Source organism: Henckelia pumila, chromosome 1 (genome assembly GCF_033568475.1).
Source record: "Henckelia pumila isolate YLH828 chromosome 1, ASM3356847v2, whole genome shotgun sequence".
Classification (NCBI taxonomy): Eukaryota; Viridiplantae; Streptophyta; class Magnoliopsida; order Lamiales; family Gesneriaceae; genus Henckelia; species Henckelia pumila.
In genome coordinates this window covers 98,629,010-98,647,352 of record NC_133120.1, presented here as the reverse complement: position 1 = coordinate 98,647,352, position 18,343 = coordinate 98,629,010, and the positions used below count along the sequence as shown (strand labels likewise).

At 36.9% G+C, this 18,343-nt stretch overlaps 1 protein-coding gene, 1 long non-coding RNA gene and 1 other non-coding gene across 4 annotated transcripts; 2 read left to right on the top strand and 1 right to left on the bottom strand.

The window, feature by feature from the left end:
* The first annotated feature begins 5,017 nt into the window (after positions 1-5,017).
* LOC140874948 (uncharacterized) lies at positions 5,018-7,372 on the top strand. Of its 2 annotated transcripts, none has more exons than XR_012148264.1 (3): positions 5,018-5,141; positions 5,220-6,236; positions 6,341-7,371. It is a non-coding gene; the product is annotated as an uncharacterized lncRNA (long non-coding RNA). The 2 variants fall into 2 exon arrangements; XR_012148265.1 differs by lacking the exon at positions 5,018-5,141 and having other exon boundaries at positions 5,155-5,944; positions 6,024-6,236; positions 6,341-7,372.
* On the top strand, positions 5,098-5,169 carry TRNAW-CCA (transfer RNA tryptophan (anticodon CCA)). The gene has a single exon. It is a non-coding gene; the product is annotated as a tRNA-Trp (tRNA).
* Positions 7,373-9,750: 2,378 nt separating the features above from the next.
* On the bottom strand, positions 9,751-17,726 carry LOC140874485 (phospholipase A I). The gene is made up of 18 exons (XM_073277780.1): positions 16,732-17,726; positions 16,128-16,275; positions 15,916-15,994; positions 15,654-15,807; positions 15,348-15,557; positions 15,024-15,269; positions 14,776-14,938; positions 14,431-14,691; positions 14,197-14,318; positions 13,765-13,926; positions 13,466-13,658; positions 13,238-13,374; positions 12,513-12,651; positions 12,092-12,283; positions 11,498-11,975; positions 11,188-11,404; positions 11,022-11,111; positions 9,751-10,452 (listed from the first exon to the last, which is right to left on the bottom strand). Exons 1-18 carry the CDS (start codon positions 17,407-17,409, stop codon positions 10,006-10,008), a joined length of 4,116 nt encoding a protein of 1,371 aa, XP_073133881.1. The 5' UTR covers positions 17,410-17,726; the 3' UTR covers positions 9,751-10,005.
* Between the last annotated feature and the right edge of the window lie 617 nt (positions 17,727-18,343).

Sequence of the window (18,343 nt, the reverse complement as noted above, 5' to 3'; positions counted from 1 at the left end):
CTTATCAACTTCACCTCTTTTAAAGCCAATATTGAGCAAGTACTCAGTAAGTCTCCCATACCATGCACGTGGTGCTTGCTTCAATCCATACAATGTCTTTTTTAACTTATACACATAATCAATATGATTTGGATCCTCAAACCCTTTAGGTTGTTTCACATAGACTTCTTCATTTAGGATCCCATTCAAAAAGGCACTCTTTACATCCATTTGAAAAAGTTTCATTCCCATGTTGCATGAAATAGCAAGCAAAAGTCGAACATACTCAATGCGGGCTACAGGAGCAAAGGTTTCATCAAAATCCACCCCTTCAACCCGTGTTTACCCTTGAGCTACCAACCTAGCTTTATTTCTAATGATGTTTCCCGACTCATCAGTTTTATTCTTGAAAATCCACTTAGTTCCTATGACATTACCATGAGCAGGACATGGTACTAAGTACCAAACATCATTCCTAACAAATTGTTCTAATTCTTCATGCATAGCATTGACCCAAAACTCATATTTTAAAGCCTCTTCAATCTTTTTGGGTTCAATGTTTGACACGAAACAAGAGAATCTTACCTGAGAATATGTAGAACTCATGCACAACAAACCTGCCATCTTTCGATAATCCACTTTCTCTTTCCTTCGAGTTTGCAAGTCTCCATGCACATCTCCAATGACCTATGAGGTTGGGTGATTCTTCTGAATTCTGCTTGGAACATTCTTTTCAGCTTCATTTACCTTATTGTTCTCATCAATGTTCTCATCAGTAGGCTTTTCAACCTTTGATTCTTGATTTTCTGTAGGAGGTGTTGTCGAAGGTGTTGGCAACACTCCTTTGACAACATCTAAATTTCCATAATTATCCAGCAGATCATTAACTTCATCCTCAACTGTTTTCTTCTTTAGATCTGCAAAGTCATCAAAAACAACATTAATTGACTCAAAAATAGTCCTTGTTCTCAAGTTATACATTCTATAGGCTCGGCTATTTGATGAATATCCCAAGAACATACACTTATCACTTTTTGCATCAAATTTAGCAAGATGATCCCTATCATTCAAAACGTGACATACACATCCAAAAACATGAAAATATTTAAGGTTTGGCCTCTTTCCCATGAGAATTTCATAGGATGTCATAGTAGTACCATTCCTCAAATAAACTCTATTTGAAATATGACATGCAGTATTCAAGGCTTCAGCCCAAAAATGTTTTGAAATATTTTTCGAACTTAACATCACTTTTGCCATCTCTTGCAAAGTCCTATTTTTTCTTTCAGCAATTCCATTTTGTTGTGGAGTTTTAGGAGCAGAAAATTCATGAGAAATACCTTTCTTATCACACAAACTTGCAAAAGAAAAATTTTTGAATTCCTTACCATGGTCAGTACGAATTCTGATTACCTTCAGATTGTATAGGTTCGAAATCTTAGTGAGCAGTTTTTTGAAGGCATCAAATGTGTCCGACTTTTCTCTCAGAAAATTTACCCAAGTATATCGTGAGAAATCATCCACACAAACAAAAGAATATTTCTTACCTCCAAAGCTTTCAACATCCATTGGACCCATCAAGTCCATATGTAAAAGTTCAAGGCAGCGTGTTGTCATAAATGTTGGCAACACCTCGTGTGACACCCTAGTCTGCTTCCCTTTCTGACATGTTTCACACACAAATGGAATATCAAATTTTAAGTTAGGCATACCTCTTACAGCATGTAACTTACTTAAGTTCTTTAATGTCTTGAAATTTTCATGACCCAATTTTTTATGCCATAGATCAAACTCATTAACTTTGGTATGTCTACATGCCATCTCTGCTCCGAGTTGATATCAGTTGTCAGATGACCTAGTACCTGTCATGACACAGAGATTTGAATCATCAAAAACTTTGCATAATTTCTTATCAAATTGCACATGCAGATTATCATCACAAAGTTGGCTTATGCTTATTAGATTTGAGGTTAATCTTTCAACATGAAGCACATTGCAAAGCTTGGGCAGACCAGCAATATTCAGAGTTCCCTTTCCAACAATGTTTCCTTTTGAACCTCCACCATAGGTTACTTTTCCACTTTTTTGTTCAACATAGTCAGTGAGAAACTTTTTGGAACTTCTCATGTGACGAGAGCTACCGCTATCAAAGTACCATGCACCTGACACATTAGTTCTTAAAGTAGTATAAATCATATGACATTGAATATCAGTTTTTGGTACCAAAATCTTTCGTACATAAGATCTGTTTCTAGGGATGTTGTGGGGAGGTGTTGGCAACACCTTAGGCAACACCTTCGATGCAGATCTATACCTGTAGTCTTCCTGCAGCTTAAAACAGTACGGTTTAATATGACCATGTTTATGACAGTAGTGATATATGTACCTACGTTTCCTTCTAGACATTGAAGGAGCAACAGGTTGTGGCTTTGGTTTTGGAGGATCAATAGGTAAGGCATTTTTGCTTGAGCTTTCTGTACTGCTTCTTTCCTTGACAAACACAGGGCCTTTCAAACTTTCACCAACCTCAAATATGTTGTTTTCAAAACCTAAACCAGCCGTACCATCTCTTTCCATCATGAGTAGCGAATCAAGCTTGGAAGTGCTTGAATTAAAATTGGCCAAAGTAGCATTTGATTTTTCGAGTTCTTTCTTCACTTGGCTTAATTTCATGTCTTTCTTACTCAGCATGACTTCTAGTCTTGACACATCAGCCTTTAGATCAGAATTTTCCTTTGAAAGAATAGTATTCATCTTATTTCTTTCAACCCAATCAGTATGTAACTCTTCAAACATCATCCGAGCTTCTTCCATGGACATTGTCTCTTCACCTGTATCATTATCACACATATTATCAGTAATGAAGGAATTCAAACAAACTGACCTTTGGGAGATGTTGCGGCCATGTGTGGCAACACCTAAAGGATTGACTTGAAACTTTTTCTTGCTCTTCAGTAGGGCAGATAAGGCAGTATGACTTTCTTCATCTTCTTGTTCTTCTTCTTCAGACTCTCCATCAATCAAGGACGTGTTCATCCCTTTTCTAAGCGTGTTGGCACACTCATTTGCATAGTGTCCAAAACCTTGACAAGCATGACATTGAACAGTGTCCAACTTCTTTGACACAAACTTCTTCTTCCCTTCCAACATCAGTCGAGGCTTAGGAGTATCAACAGGTTTCCTTGGTGATTGTTCTGGTCCAGTAATCCTTAAAGGCTTGTTAGAGAACATTGGAGCCTTGAGTTTTTGATCCGTCTTTCTTGACTCTTTCATCTTTTTCAGATAATCATTGAATTTTTTAGTCATAAGAGAGATCGAATCATCTTCCAAGTCAGATTAATGAACTTCTTGATGAAATTGAACATACTCCTCATATGAGGGTTTCGAGGCTTGAAGGGCTATTGATTTTTCTTTATCCTTCTCTTGTTCTGAATTGTTCATCTCAAAAACTTGAAGGATGCTAATCAGTTCAGTCATCTTCATCTTTGAAGTGTCTTTAATTTTTTCAAGCGCCCAAATCTTCCCATTAAATCTTTTAGGCAAGGATCGAAGAACCTTGTTCACCATAGTTTCACTAGCAATAGGTCCTCCAAGAGCATGTGCCTCTGTAGCTATCTCCCTAAGTTTTTTTATCATAATTAGCAATAGATTCATTCTCATTCATCCTGATATTCTCAAATCTTGCGTTTAACAATCTCAATCTTGTTCTTCTCACGCTATCAGTTCCTTCACAGTGTTCTTGAAGAGCATCCCATGTATCCTTAGCAACAGTGCAATCAGCTATGATTTCATACATTCTCATATCAACAATTGCAAAAATTGCATTGAGTGCTTTAACATTGTAGCTTGAACTTTGTGTTTCCTCGGCAGTCCAAGTTTCTTCTTGCTTGATGATGTAGTCTCCATCTTCATCTAGCGTCTTTGGAGGAGTCCAACCAGTCAGAATACTTTGCCAAGCACGAACATCCATTGCTTTAATAGTATATCGCATCCTATTTTTCCATAGTGCGTAATTCGTGCCATCAAGGACCGGAGGTTTCAGGAACGAGTTCGCAACAGACGATAAGTCCATCTTATTCCCTGTAATAAAATAAACAAACCAAGATCAGTTCTTATTGTATCAAGAAGATGGCTCTGATGCCACTTGTAAGGAAAAATGGGTTGCACATAAACAGTTTGAGGTGTTGTCACAAGGTGTTGACAGCACCTACAATAACACCTTGAGTAATTTGCAGCAAAATATAATTAAAGCGTAAATAAAATAAACAAGCAACCATATAAATAGACTCAATGATTTAAGCAAGAGTATAAAATACTCTTGCAGTGCCTCAGGGCAAAACTTCACTAGAAAACTTTCAAAGAGTTTTACAAACCCTAACACTAGTGATTATTGTAAAATTTAATTTCTCAAACCAAGTGAGAAAATAAATAGTAAACGTTCTCCTAAAAGCATTCTATATGAAATAGAATAACGAAAACACAGTAAGGAGAAAAACAATATTGAAGCCAAAATCACACGAGCAGCACTCTTCTTGATCTCCAATCTTCAAGTGTTCTACACGGCTTCAAGTTGTCACAGCTTCAACTAAGCTTCAGAGAGATCTTCAGGTTATCACGTTTTTCTCTCTATTAATCTCTCTCCCTTGTGTACGCCTATCTCAAAATAAATAGACCAATAATCCTTTTTCAATATGTTTTCTTGTAGACATAGGATTCTAGATCTTGTTTCTTTTTGATCAAGTCAAATTTACATAATAAAGAAATTAAATCATTAGAGATAAGATAATAAATATTATGATAAACTTAATCATATCTCAAATTAAGTTATTCAATGAAATAAATAACTTATATAAAATTATTTCATATCCAAAAAGAGCAAAAGATATTAAATAAATTTTTTTTTAAAATAAAACGATTTTAAAAAATAAAATATTCCTTTCAACTTCAAAAACACCTCCGGTTCTTCAAGTGAGTTTATAATTCTATTACCACATTAGATATGTGATAGTTCTTATTATATCATTGGATACTCGAAAGACAGTTTGAGTTCTGGCACGTGGCGTCTCAGAGGGAGGACGATATTTAATATATAATAAATATCAAATATCTGCCAATCGAGGATCCGTGGCGCAATGGTAGCGCGTCTGACTCCAGATCAGAAGGTTGCGTGTTCGATTCACGTCGGGTTCAATTCCCTCAAGATTCTCATCGGATTTATTTATTTTTTTCCCCTTTTGCAGGGAAGGCAAAGTTGGATCCTTCTAAAAATTTGTTAAGAAGCTCCAAAAAAATCTGTGAGGAGGCTATCTGGCTAAGGAATATGGTTGGGTGCCTAATTTTACCACTTTGAAGTCTCTTGTTGATGGATTGGCAATATTGCCGAGGGAGGAAATTATTATATTTATACCGTATTTGTCGATCGGGACGGACACCAATATATAGGTCCATCTGTATGATCGTGGTGGCCCTAGGAAATGTTGTTGCTAGCTGTGCTTTATTTCTCATAGTTTCACTATATGTTTTTGACCTTTGAAGCATTCTATGTAGGTTAAGTGTATTGTAGTTTGCTTTGCGTAGGTGTCTGGGGTTGCCCAGATTATTTTACTTCTCCAGTGGAGAACATCAAATGCTACCATTAATGTCAATCTTGATAGGCTTGTGAGTGAAGAATTAATGATTTTGGAGTGTATGCCAAAAATCAACTATATGCCACTCCTCGTCAAATTCTTTTTAGCCTCATACATCATGCCAAAGAATGCCTATTTCCCGGCTCTGCTATATTTTTTAGCGGTCTCTATTTAAGCTGTTTCTAGGATCCATATATTTTCTTGAATCTCGTTTATCTCATGTGTTGCTGCTTGGATGGGTGCCAAATGAAACCGGTTCACGAGTGATGCATCCTAGAAATTTAGGAATATCATCTTTATGCGTGATCTTTATCCTTCCTGTCAGGAGAATTTTGCAGGCATAGTAAAAGTGAAATGGGATCTTTTTGTCATGATTATTTTTAAGTCACCATTAATTATATTATTTTATACTTTCAGATTTACCTCCAAACAAAAGCCTCTAGATTGGTATGCGAGGGTGTAGATTGCTAAAAGGACTGCACAAGGACTCTTAACACTTGCATGGTATTGCTGACTCTGGCATTGTATGGCGAGGCTTTAAGACCCCTAATTCATTACTTGGTGAAAGATTCCATGCTGCTAGGCCATTTCCTTTAGGCGTCGCCTGACTTGGAAGATGTAGCTGTTTTGGTAAGCTATCATCTCCGAAAACTTAAAACATCAGATCAAGTGTTGCATTTCTTTGCAAAATGAGAAGTAGAAATATCCTCTGAAAACTCTTGCTGTTGCATCAGCATGCCTCTTTAGTGGAAGCCATAATGCCGCCATTGCGGCTTAAATGTGTAGACAGTTGTTTCTCATCTGCCAAAGCTTGTTCTGGGTAAAGAAAGAAAGCTTAAAAAGATTTGACAGAAACTATGTGCATTGCTTTATGCAATCTGGAAAAGATTATTACATCACCAAACACAAATGATCTCCACAGGTATCTTACTCTCCTATATTGCATGTGTGCAAACATATACATATTCCAGTAACATACAGCTTACAAATGCAAACCACACAATTAATTGATTTTCAAAAGAAGCACATTTAGGCAACAACAGTCATGCTCAGGCATGGATTACTATTGCATCGCCTTTGAGATTATGATAAGTGAATCCAGGAATTCCATTCAGTTCCTCTAAGTCCAAGTGTGCAACTTCCACCATAGAACAAAATCTGGGTTGTATCCCGCTGCTCCTTCTCTTCTTCTTCTTCCTCCAAGAATCAGTTAAGAACCTGAAACCAGGCCAGGAATTGCATTTTCTCGAAGCCATTTCTTCGTTGTTTCTCTCAGATTGTCTCCGGCTCTCGACACACTCCAATTCCAACCCTTTGAAGTACTCGATCTCCTTTTTCAGAAGTGATCCAATGGTGCCGCATGTGCCAATCGCCGCTGGAACCTTTCCTGCCATTTCTTCATGCAATTTTCTTGATGTGCGGTTAGCTTTATGTATCATAAGAAGGGGTGGTGATTTATGTCTAACTGTCTCTGTTTATTAATTTGAATACGATACTTTGAATTTGGAGCACCCTTAGTAGCTAGCAATTATTAAGCTAGATGTTACCCCTACTTGTCTTGAATAGTGTTAAATTGTTAAGTCATGCAATTGCATTTTAAGTAATTTATTAAAATATTATAATAATGAATGTAGTTTCAAGTGCTAATTATATCCAAAATTGTGCATTTTTTACTCGAATCAATTGACTGTAGTAATAGGGTCGCTCACATTTTTTCGCTTAAAAGTTAAGAGCATGAGGTTTTGCATGATTGCAATTGTTTGACAAGGGCCAACTCATCATTGATATCTCGAAACTAATAGACTTATAAAGAAACTTTCGAGGATAATGCTAAAGGTACAACAAATATCGTGTACAATGATATTTACAACAATTATATCTTAAGATTTGCTATTTTATCGTGAGATTTTGTATTCAATTTATCGTGAGATTTTGATATATATAATTTTTACATTGTGTTGTAAGATTTGTTGTACAAAATTTGTTGTACATGTAGCATTGCTCAACTTTCGAAGATCTAAATCAATGCGCCTCGTTTCCTTTCTCTCTCGCTTTCTCTTTTAGCTTAGCTTTTTTGTTCTATGAGTTTCTAATATTTATTGTTAAGGCAATTATGAAAATATAAAGGAAGTTACATTATATATTATAGATTCACAGTTTGGTAGATAGATAAATAAAAAGTCTGTTGATAAAAATAATGAACAATTGAAAGAATGTGATTAGTAACGCATAGAGATCAAGTATACGTTGTCCGGTATCTATATTATTTATAAAGAATGAGATTTTTTTAGAAACTGTCTTGGTCCGGTTAATTACGCTAATGTAAATTTACAAATTCAACCCTTTATCTATACTATCCATAAAGGATGAGATCATCTGTTTAGAAACTGTTTTGGTCAGTCCCATTACACTAATGTAAATTTATAGATGCAACTCTTACGCATACACTGTACTTTATAAGTATTATTGGACAAAAATGAAGAGAACATAACTGCATTCCTCACCTACACTATGAAAAACCATCTCCTATCTCATTGAATTCCAAAGATCACTACGGAGTGGGGATTGTCAGACGTGATACTCATGGACTTGTGATTTTTGCTGAAGGTAAATTTCTTTCTGGTTGTTTTTCTCCACATTTGGCCTAATTGTTTGTTGTTAAAGAAGGAATTAAGATGGCTTTAACTTCCGGTTAGACCAACTGGATTATTGCATCGGATGCTCTAACATAAACACATGTCATTCACAATATTTCTCCATTCTCCATGGATGAGCCGTTTGTTAGTGATATTCGCAGACTCTGCTCTAGTGTACCGGAGAATTTCATTCAATATTGTCCGATATCAGCCAACCAAGTGACTCACGAATTAGCCCGTAAATGTTGTTTGTTGGAAAACAATTTAGCCTACTCGGATGCTATCCCGTTATTTCTCATCAACTTTGTAATGTGAGACTTGTTGAAGTTTTAATTGAATTATGTTTTATGTTAAAAAAACGTATTTTTTTTGCAAATCATTAAGATTTTATATTTATTATAATTTTTAAAAAAATTACATACACGTGTACATCGATTACTAGTGTTTATAATTTGTAGAGGCTATATAACATTAACTTTAATTAAACACAAAACTCATGCGGTTCAATTTTGTTAGACGAATATCTTATTTGGAGCACTCATGAAGGAGGCTTAATTTTTTATTTTTTATTTTTATATAAAAGCATTATTTTTTTTAATTATAAATATAGATAGATTTGACATATCTCACGGATATAAAATCATCTGGCAAGTTACCTACTATTGATTAAAATAGGCATCACCTTATATATGGGAGTATTTACAAATGGACCAAATAATTATGTTCCTTAAAGTGGCTTTTTATTTTTCCAGTCAAAATCACCCTTATTTAATCAAAAGAAATATTGGATTTCTCGATATCCGTATCATCATTCAAGCTCCTTTATTTGTTTAGCTTGGGGGCAAAGTAATTAAGAAGTGGTTTATGATATGAGTGGCTCGACTATTAATTTCGTTGCTTTTCATTATCTCTTAATTACGAATTGGAAAAAGAGGGAACTCAAAGTCAAAATGTCGTAAATGTTTAGAGTTATGGCGGAGTTAATGTATAAAAGGCGACCCTTTAACCACATGATGATGTTTAAAGCCGGCTGTTGTTTAAATTCCGTTTTCCATACTTCTAGAGGTAACTTGAACATAAGTTTCCCTTGTATTCGAAATTAAGCCGAAGTAAAAAATATTTGAACACGACGTAAACCACCAACGATATTTTTAATCCATTGAGAGATATTTTACGGTCATACTCAAAAGAGTACACAGATTTGAGCTACAATTCAGACACTTGTTCGATATTTAGGTAGTGTTTGAGATTATTTTTAAGAAACAATTTTGAGTTTTTAATGCTTTACAGAAACAATCTCAATCACTTACTTAAATTTAAGGATTACAGGGCTTGAATTGAGTCTTGTGACAGCGCTGTAACAAAAGCTTGTTTTAAAACCACGAAATTCTATGTAAAAAAAAAAAAAAAAAACTACGAAATTCTGATTTGACACTTTAGACACGGACCGTACCCAACCAGACCGTAAATAAATTTAAAAAAAAAACAGACCGTAGATATGATGACAAATGATGCTCTGATATAATTTTATTAAATACCAGAAAATGGCAAAGCCCAATAAATATTTTTGATGTTACTGTTATTTCCTGATGCAATATAAAGTACATGAATTCAATTTGTGCTAAAATTTTCCTTTTCTTATTCGTTTTTCCATTACCCCGTTTTACTATACATTTACTCAACTCTTTCTCTACAATGGTGTAAAGGGAAGATGGTGCAAATACCTCGACCTTCCCTGAAATCATCTGCAGTTGCCTCAAAAGCTACGGCATACCGGGGGCATGGCACATATATCTCAGGCTACGATGAGAAGCAAGAGCATTTTTCAGCGCCACTTCCAAACTTCCGCCACCTTGAAACAGTGAATCATACAATTCACAAACAAACTGAGACAATTCTTTCTCATCATCATCCAAAAAACGCAACGACTGCGTTCCATTTTTTTCAGTTTCACTATCCTCCCAATCACTAGCTGGACTGGGTGGTTCAGAATCTTCTTCATCTGCTTCCTCTTCTCCAATCTCAAACTTCCCATTTTCAAATGTACTAAACTCGCCTGATCCGTGGAATGATGTTAACGGAGTTTCTTCAGGCTCTGATGAAGGGCATATAACAGCTTTAGCACCAGAATCTAGAAATGCTTTGGTTAAAGCTCGGATAGGCCCATATATTCCTGTGAAGATTATAATCCTGTCCCTCCAAGCTCCAATCTGCAAACAGAACGTATACAGATATGTTCTAGTGACAGATCAACCCAAATTTTCTGAACAGTTTGCAAAACGATTAGGTCGAGTAGAGAAGTTCGCTGTAGAAAAGACAACTGTTCGAAAATTGTAAAACTTTTATGTGAAAAAACAAAGTAATAATAAAAAATTAACAAGGAAGATTGTAATTCGAACATTAGAGAGAACACCAAGATTCTTCTCAAATTTGAACACGCTGGTCTGTCTTTAATGTCTAAGAAACACTGTTTTCCTCGTGAACTGGTCTACAGACAAGTTCTTAATTATCAACTGCTTCCACTTTCCTGTAAAGGTTTGTACAAAATGAAGAAACCTAAGGAGAAAAGTTCCTTTGCACAAGATTCTTTATTTTGGAGTTGATGGAAGGGGATCCAGCGTATCAGTCAATAAGCATACAGATGATTAATGACAATAAAATTGGACTGGCAGTAATACTTCCTGAATTCATCGCTCGCTTTCAGTTTCAACTTAATGGTAAAAAAGCAGTATCTTTGGTACTGATATAATAAAAGGCAACCCATTGTCAACGGACGTACCATACACCGGACATCTTCAGGGGTCAAGTGAACCAGAGGTACTGTTCTACGGAACATATAAGCAGCAATTTCACGATCATCTTCCATGACCTTCAGAGGACAACATATAAGAGCAATATTCCCTCAATAACTGCCCCCAAATACGACCTAATTTTAAAAAATGTACCTGTGTTTGACGTCCAATATACCTGTGGACCACACCACCAATATGGAAGTATGGTCTGCATAACACGAGATCAGCAACAGTTGAAAGGTTAGTAATGAGTGATGCATGCTTCCTCCTTCGGCCCTTCATCAATGATAACATGCTATATTTAACATTCTGCAGAAATTTATCTGCTAACTCTCCAGGTTCAGCAACCACAAATACATCATTCTGCCAACTATACCAAAATGGAAACATTTTAAAGAATGTAAGCTACAACAACAAGGTCTTAGAAAACTGAAGGATAAGTAAATGCTCAAAAAAACAAGACCTTAATATGGAGCCACATGTGTCATTTTGCAGTGCCATATGAAGTATTCCAACCTGGGGTGAGTTCTGTATTTTCGCGTGCAAAGATATTACTGGAACAGAAAGCTGCCGGCATTTGGGAGGAGAGTCGGGGGGTGGTGAACCAGTTGTTTTTGCAGAATGAAATCCATCCAAACTTAGGGGTGGTACAAGGTCAATTCTACCGATGCGTGGGGGGCCAATATCAGGGCTATAAAGTAGGGGACTTGATGGAAAACTTCCAGTAAACAAAGGTGACGTAAATGGTGTCGGAAATGCGGATCCTGGAGCCACCTTAGTGGTTCCCACATTAGAAAGAGATAACTTTATCCCATTATTCGTACAAAAAGTCTCAAGTGCACGGGTATGGTGAAAAACTCGTCCAGAATCTGGACTGTTGGAAGCCTCTATAAGAAGAACACCACGTCTCCAGCCCAAAAGTGGGCTATTCGCATTGGACACTGTTCATTAACAGATGCTAAGCTCAAATATGAAAAAGAGAGAAAAAACTACAGCATGAATAAGGAGGGTTGATTGCCGGGAAAAAAAGAATCAAAAAGGAGATTTTGTTTAATACCCTTTATATTGGAGAGTTTTTGAGACTTCAAACTGTCTGAAAATTTCTCATCATGCGGATTCTCGAGTAATCTTTCAGCTAGATTTTTGAAAGCAATGGAATTATTCAGAATGTACTCTTCAGTTGCACCTTCTAATTTTAACCAATTAGCAGGATCAGTTTCATCCAGCTCCATATCACAACGTTCGTCAACTGCCCATGCGATAATAATTAGAACTTTTATGAATATAAATAGATGTCTAACGGTTTCAGTTTGATATCATGCATCAGATGAAGTCTGTGACAACCAACACACTTTCCGAAAATGAATTCAATTTCATGTGTAATGTCAGTGCAAGCCCATGTACCCAACAAATGAGATTAAAATCACTGCATTTTGCAAACTGATAAGATGCATGGCAAATTATCTATGTATAACCACCTGGATTAAATCGAAAATACTGTACATCAGGAAGCATGGGAAGCAATGTACTCAACGCTTCTTCCACACGATCAACAGAACAAGCACTCTCGATCAGAACTTGTCCAGTGTCCAAATAACGCCAGCCACCCTTACGAACCTGACAAATCAAATGCAGAAAGTAAATAAAATATAAGAATCAATTTTTTTAATGTAATCAAATAATAAGCTTAAAAGAGTTTGAATACTCGTTTAGTCATTTATATAGTACTTGTTTTGCCGTTTTAACATGCTAAGAATAAAATAAAGGTCCAAACAAGAAATTTACTATCAAGCGGCAAAGGGAAACGGTAATTCAAGAAATATTTATGCAATCGCTTAACTTCTAATGGAAATTTTCAAAAAATAAAGATACAAAAATAAGTGGAAAAATGTCATAGTAGAGTCTCCGATTTTCATAATCATTTTCCAAGTTTCAGAGGATTTTCTAGATTGTCCAAAAAATGTTTCACTTAATCGAAAGGATTAACCTGAATTCAAAAGAAATTCTTCACTCTTTTTTAAAGTTTAAGTCGATATACAAATTGTGTTGAGTGTAATTGTTTTATCGATAAACAGTAAATAATTTTTTGGCGCCTCTCCATATTAGGCTTAAGGCAGCCGACTCTTGGGCGTCTCCTCGGGTTCGGTATGTCCAAATTACAAAAACCCATAAAAACAGAAGAACAATGCTGAGAAATTGATACCTTTGTTGGAACGGATCCGCAACCAATGGAGACTAAGCAGTCTATTTTAGCATCAGGCCATAACAGTTGCGCTTCTCGTACGGCAAAAATAGTAGGATTGTTAGCCACGATGGCACCATCTTGCCAACGATATACACCTGCATATGACGTTCAGAAAAAGAAGGCAAAGATTTCTCCTGATAACCTCTGTAATGGTGAAAATAAATTCAGGGCCATAAGAAAAGTTACCATCAGAGAAATCATCTAGATAATATGGTGCTGCAGATGATGCTCTTATAGCTTGCCAGATGTGATGCTTACAACTTCCAATAAAAGCATGGCGCTTGTATCCAACTTGAGCTCCAGTAGTAGCGGCTCCTTGCCCACCAGTTGTCAAGTTTTCAGCAACTGCAGAAGAAATTTCAGGCGTTCCAGGAGGATACTGATATTCACGAGGACAAAAAATTACGCAATTAGCAACAGAAAAAAATCCTTCAAGTTGACAATGATGCAACATTAAAAACTATATATAAATTTTTTGGTCCAACCTGATAATTTCGAAATATATATGGCTGTGCTGGTGCAACACTGACAAGGGTTGAAACAACAAAAACTTTCGGGATTCTCTTAACTGCAGATTCAATTAAGAGATCTCCTTCGTCATCAGCACAAATCTCCTTCAATAGCTTCTCAAACTGATCTGCACTGTGCTGGAAGAAGGCTCAAGTCATCCTCTATTCTCAAAAAGAATGATGAGTTTCCAGAACATTTTCACAAAATTTGTCCGAAATCAATTTGAAATAGAAAGGCAGAGTGTAAGAAGTTATGTTACAGGTGAAGAAAACAGGAAATGCGAGGAAATGGCGAGAAATGGGCAACTAAGATCAAAATACATTTGTTCAGAAGAACAATTTGCTTCTTTCTTTTCAGTATTAGATAATAACAATGAAATAAAACCGAAGACTAGAAGGAGAACATACTTTAGATCCATGTACAACAACTCGAAAACTCTGTGATGAGCTCTTGTAGAGTTGATCTAACTTTTCTCTCCATGTTGCTGCTTCATTGTCCTTCGGAACTGGTTCAGCAAAAACAAGCTTCCCTGGAAAAATCAAAACAAAACCTAAGTAAAGTAGTAAACTAAAGGCATAAAATCAGATAATAAATATGAATGAAACCATGAGCACAAGTCTCCTTATAAGGCAGCACATTACCAAGTTCTTTGTAAATTTCTTCACATTTTTCCAAGGACATCGATTTAATTCCAAGAGCTACAGCAAGCATGCCACCAGTAGATGTTCCACAGATAAGGTCAAACAGTTCATGAATTTGCTTTCCACTACCCTTCTCAATTTCTCTCAAAATCTTGACAGTTGCCAGTCCTTTCATGCCGCCGCCATCCATTGCAAGTATACGTAATCCTCTTTTAGGAACTTGCCTTCCTTTAGTAGCGCGGCGCAGAATCTCATTCTCCCCTACGATGGTATAACATATCCCTGTCAAAATCATGCGCACAACAAATACGTTATCATAGGAAATATATCTTAGAGAAAACCCACCTAATACAGCCAGAACACGTGCTGCAGCTTTACACACTCGAGGCTCAGAAGCAGCTGTAAGCCGCAAAAGAAGTTCCCGCAGACTTTCTGACGTGACTAGGGTACGACGGTTTTCCAGACAGAAAGCTAAATTTCCAAGGGCGAATAGAGCTGATATTTGTACCTATGACCCAAAAACATTCATTTTGAGCATATATAAAGGGCAAAAATCAATAGAACATTTTAAGTCGTGAGTAAGGTGAACTTGCCTCTGGGTTTTTATTGCCACATAATAACTTAATTGATTTCAATACATCTCTGGTCAACATTTTCTGAGCTACAATGTCAGATGTAAAAGCCAACTTGACCACGACTTGCAAAACGGAGATTACTTCTTGGGCCCTTGCAGATTTTAACACTCTTTCAATAGGTTGCATAATGTCAGATTTGATCAATTGCATTGCCACCTGACCATCTGATGCAAGAGATGAGAGAGCAAAGCAAGCTTGCTCAACCTGATAAAAAACCACAAGTAATGAGAAAAAAAATATCATGAAATAAAAAATAGTTAATTGTGATAAACTGTAGCATACCACATGCTGGTTATCACTGCTTATCATACTTATAAGCTGCCGCACTGCATTCTCATCTTTTCCAACAACTACCCGGTTTCCATCATCTTGCATTATCTTTGCAAGAGCAGATGCCAGTAGAGGGTGATGACAAGAAGAAAAACGGAATATGAGAGAGAAGAATGCACTCAGCTTATGTCGGGATGCAACAAAATAAGAACTATTCTCCATCTGCGACCAAACCAGAGAAGTGTGTGATCCAACTTGAAAAGACAAAATCTAGAGTGCAACTCAACCAAATAACCAAAAGACAACATCACCACACACCTCAATCTGTACGCTGACTGATCTTAAATTATCATCAGCCACAATTCTTATGTTTGCAAGAGACAAGTGGCGAAGTTCTTGCAATGGTAAAATGTCAGGAAGAAATTCAAGGGGATTGCCAAAAAGTCTTAAAACACGTAACTCTGCCATAGCCCTGTCAAAAGCTGGAGACAACGATTAAGATTTGAAAACATTTCTGCAGAGATAACCAGAAACACAAGTATAGAGACCATCAAATACTATAAGATAACAATTCAATGACCTGAAGTCAAGAAGGGGCCTGACCAGCTTGTTATGTTCCAGTGACAATTCAACAAGACCAGCACACTGTCTCAATTCCACTGCTTATAGTTGTCGACATAGACAATAACAGGTAATTGCAAAATTAGATAGATATTAACATTATCATATGGTGAAAGATGTCCTTTCAGTTGATACAGAAAATAAAACCACAACAAAGCTTTAAAAGCCTACCAGGGACGGAGACAAGCGTGTTGTAGTCTATGGCAAGAACTTTCAAGTTTTTCAGCTCACCAAGCTCAGGTGGCAAAGTAGAGAGCCTGTTATTATCAAGGTACAGTTTCTCAAGAAGTGGGAGCCGAGTTATCTCCACTGGCAATGTCTGAGGAAACACAAACACAAACACAAACATAAATTCAGGTTCTTTTGATACTAATGTTTAGTTTTGATGAAGAAAAACAGGTTCCCCTAGTTTGTGACAACAGATCAATTAGCTGTATATCTAGCATTTCAAGATTAGAGTTAGGACAACATTAAGAGATACAAACTTAGCCGATCTCTAATTGGAATTAATTGGCATACATGAATCAGCCAGTACAGTCCATAGAGAAAGAATCTTTTGCAGTACGCTACCTCTCGTATGGAGAACATAAGTAACACAGAACACAGAACGTACTCAAACTCTCTTTATTTGATCTACTCTATAACACCCAACTATGTAAAGAAGTGCTGATCATTACTGTTAAAGAAAACACATGCCAGCATGAGCTTGATAAACAATGTAATTTTTGGTTACAGAAAATGGTCCAACGTGATTTTGGCAATAGATATGACTCACATTTAATCCAAGACCGCACAGGCTAACAACAGCAACATTTCGCCAATGTTCCAGGCAACTTGACCCAATAACCACTCCATCAGCAATCCCATTGGCGAAATTGGACTTCATCAACTTCAGCAAGACCCCTATTCCACCATCATTCTGCTGCCCAGAACCCCCTGCCCTCCAAAGTATAATACCCTTCAGCGGCTCCCTTTTCTTGACAACCCTCATCTCCACCCCTACACCATCTTCCTCCTGGGTGTACTTTTCCGAATTTAGCTGACCATTACTTCCCAAATCACCTCCTCCATTCTCTAAACTGTCCGCCTCATTCTTAGCCGCCGGAACTCCCCCCTTCTCCCTCAACTCAATTTCCACGAAGTCTTGGGGTGAGGGCAAAGCGACCATGACCTGTGACTGGAGTTTCAACGCGACTTGATCCTCGTCATCCCCGGCGTTCCATTCAAGGTCAATCCTAAACCCCAGTTTATCTTGATCGCTATCGACGTTGGCGGCTATGGCTGCGGCGTCCTGTACCGACGACGTCGGGGAGGACCCAGAGAACGGAGAAGCGGAAGATGACGACCGAGACGACGTTGGGGTGACGTCATCAAGCGTATCCGCATCTGCGCCATAACTCAACGTCAAGTGGAAGACTTCCGATGGGCGCTTCCAACCCAGTCCCCACGACATCGATCCCAAATCAGATCAGGGTTTATTAATCTCCTTCTTCTCTATTTTCTTGAACTTATTCGACTGATGCAACATCGAACGATCAGATTGAAATCAAGAATGCGAATCAAATGACTCCGCATTCAAGAATCAAAATGATAATGAAAAAAAAAAAAAAAAAGATATCGGTTTCAGTATGAATCAAAATTCCTGATTTTGTGTGGATTCGATCGAAGCGTAACCGAAAGTCATTGATTAATTACTAATAAAGGAAGTGTTTACGCGTAGAGTGGAATGTGAACTGCTGCCATCTTCGTTGGGTGTAATGCATCTGTTGTGTGGATTTGGTGGTTTTGGAGTTCTTATAAACTTGTTTCTACGTCTCGACGGGAAACAGACGGATAATACGACGCCGTATTAGATAGATAATACTTCGGGCTAATTGCATTAATCTCAAAAGTCTAATAATCATAAAACCCCTAAAAAATATTAATAGGCTAATGCATCCCTCAGTTTTTTAAAATGTAGCACATTTCACCCTTATGTTATACAAACTCGGGCACATTTATACCCTCTCATAGGGGTTTTTATGCTAATTTTTTTAAAACATAGGGTCTAACATGCTATTAGTTTTACACATGGTGTTTTATGTCTTTTAGACTTTTCAGAGGGGCGTGGATGTAATTAGCCCATAATACTTCATACACATTCCGTAAAACAAAATTAATTAATATTGAAACAAAAAATATATGTAAATTCGGGTGGCATTTTAGAAGTCTAACCTAAGAAAACATAAGTTTTGAGTGTGTAGTGTTCGATTTCAATTTGGACGTAGAAAATGATCCCAAGACTTTTCATCAAAGACATTCAATTATGTTATTGTTTCATTTAATGATAGTCTCCGTTTACTTTCTAGACAATAATAATAATGACCTAAATATGCCATTAGTTTTTG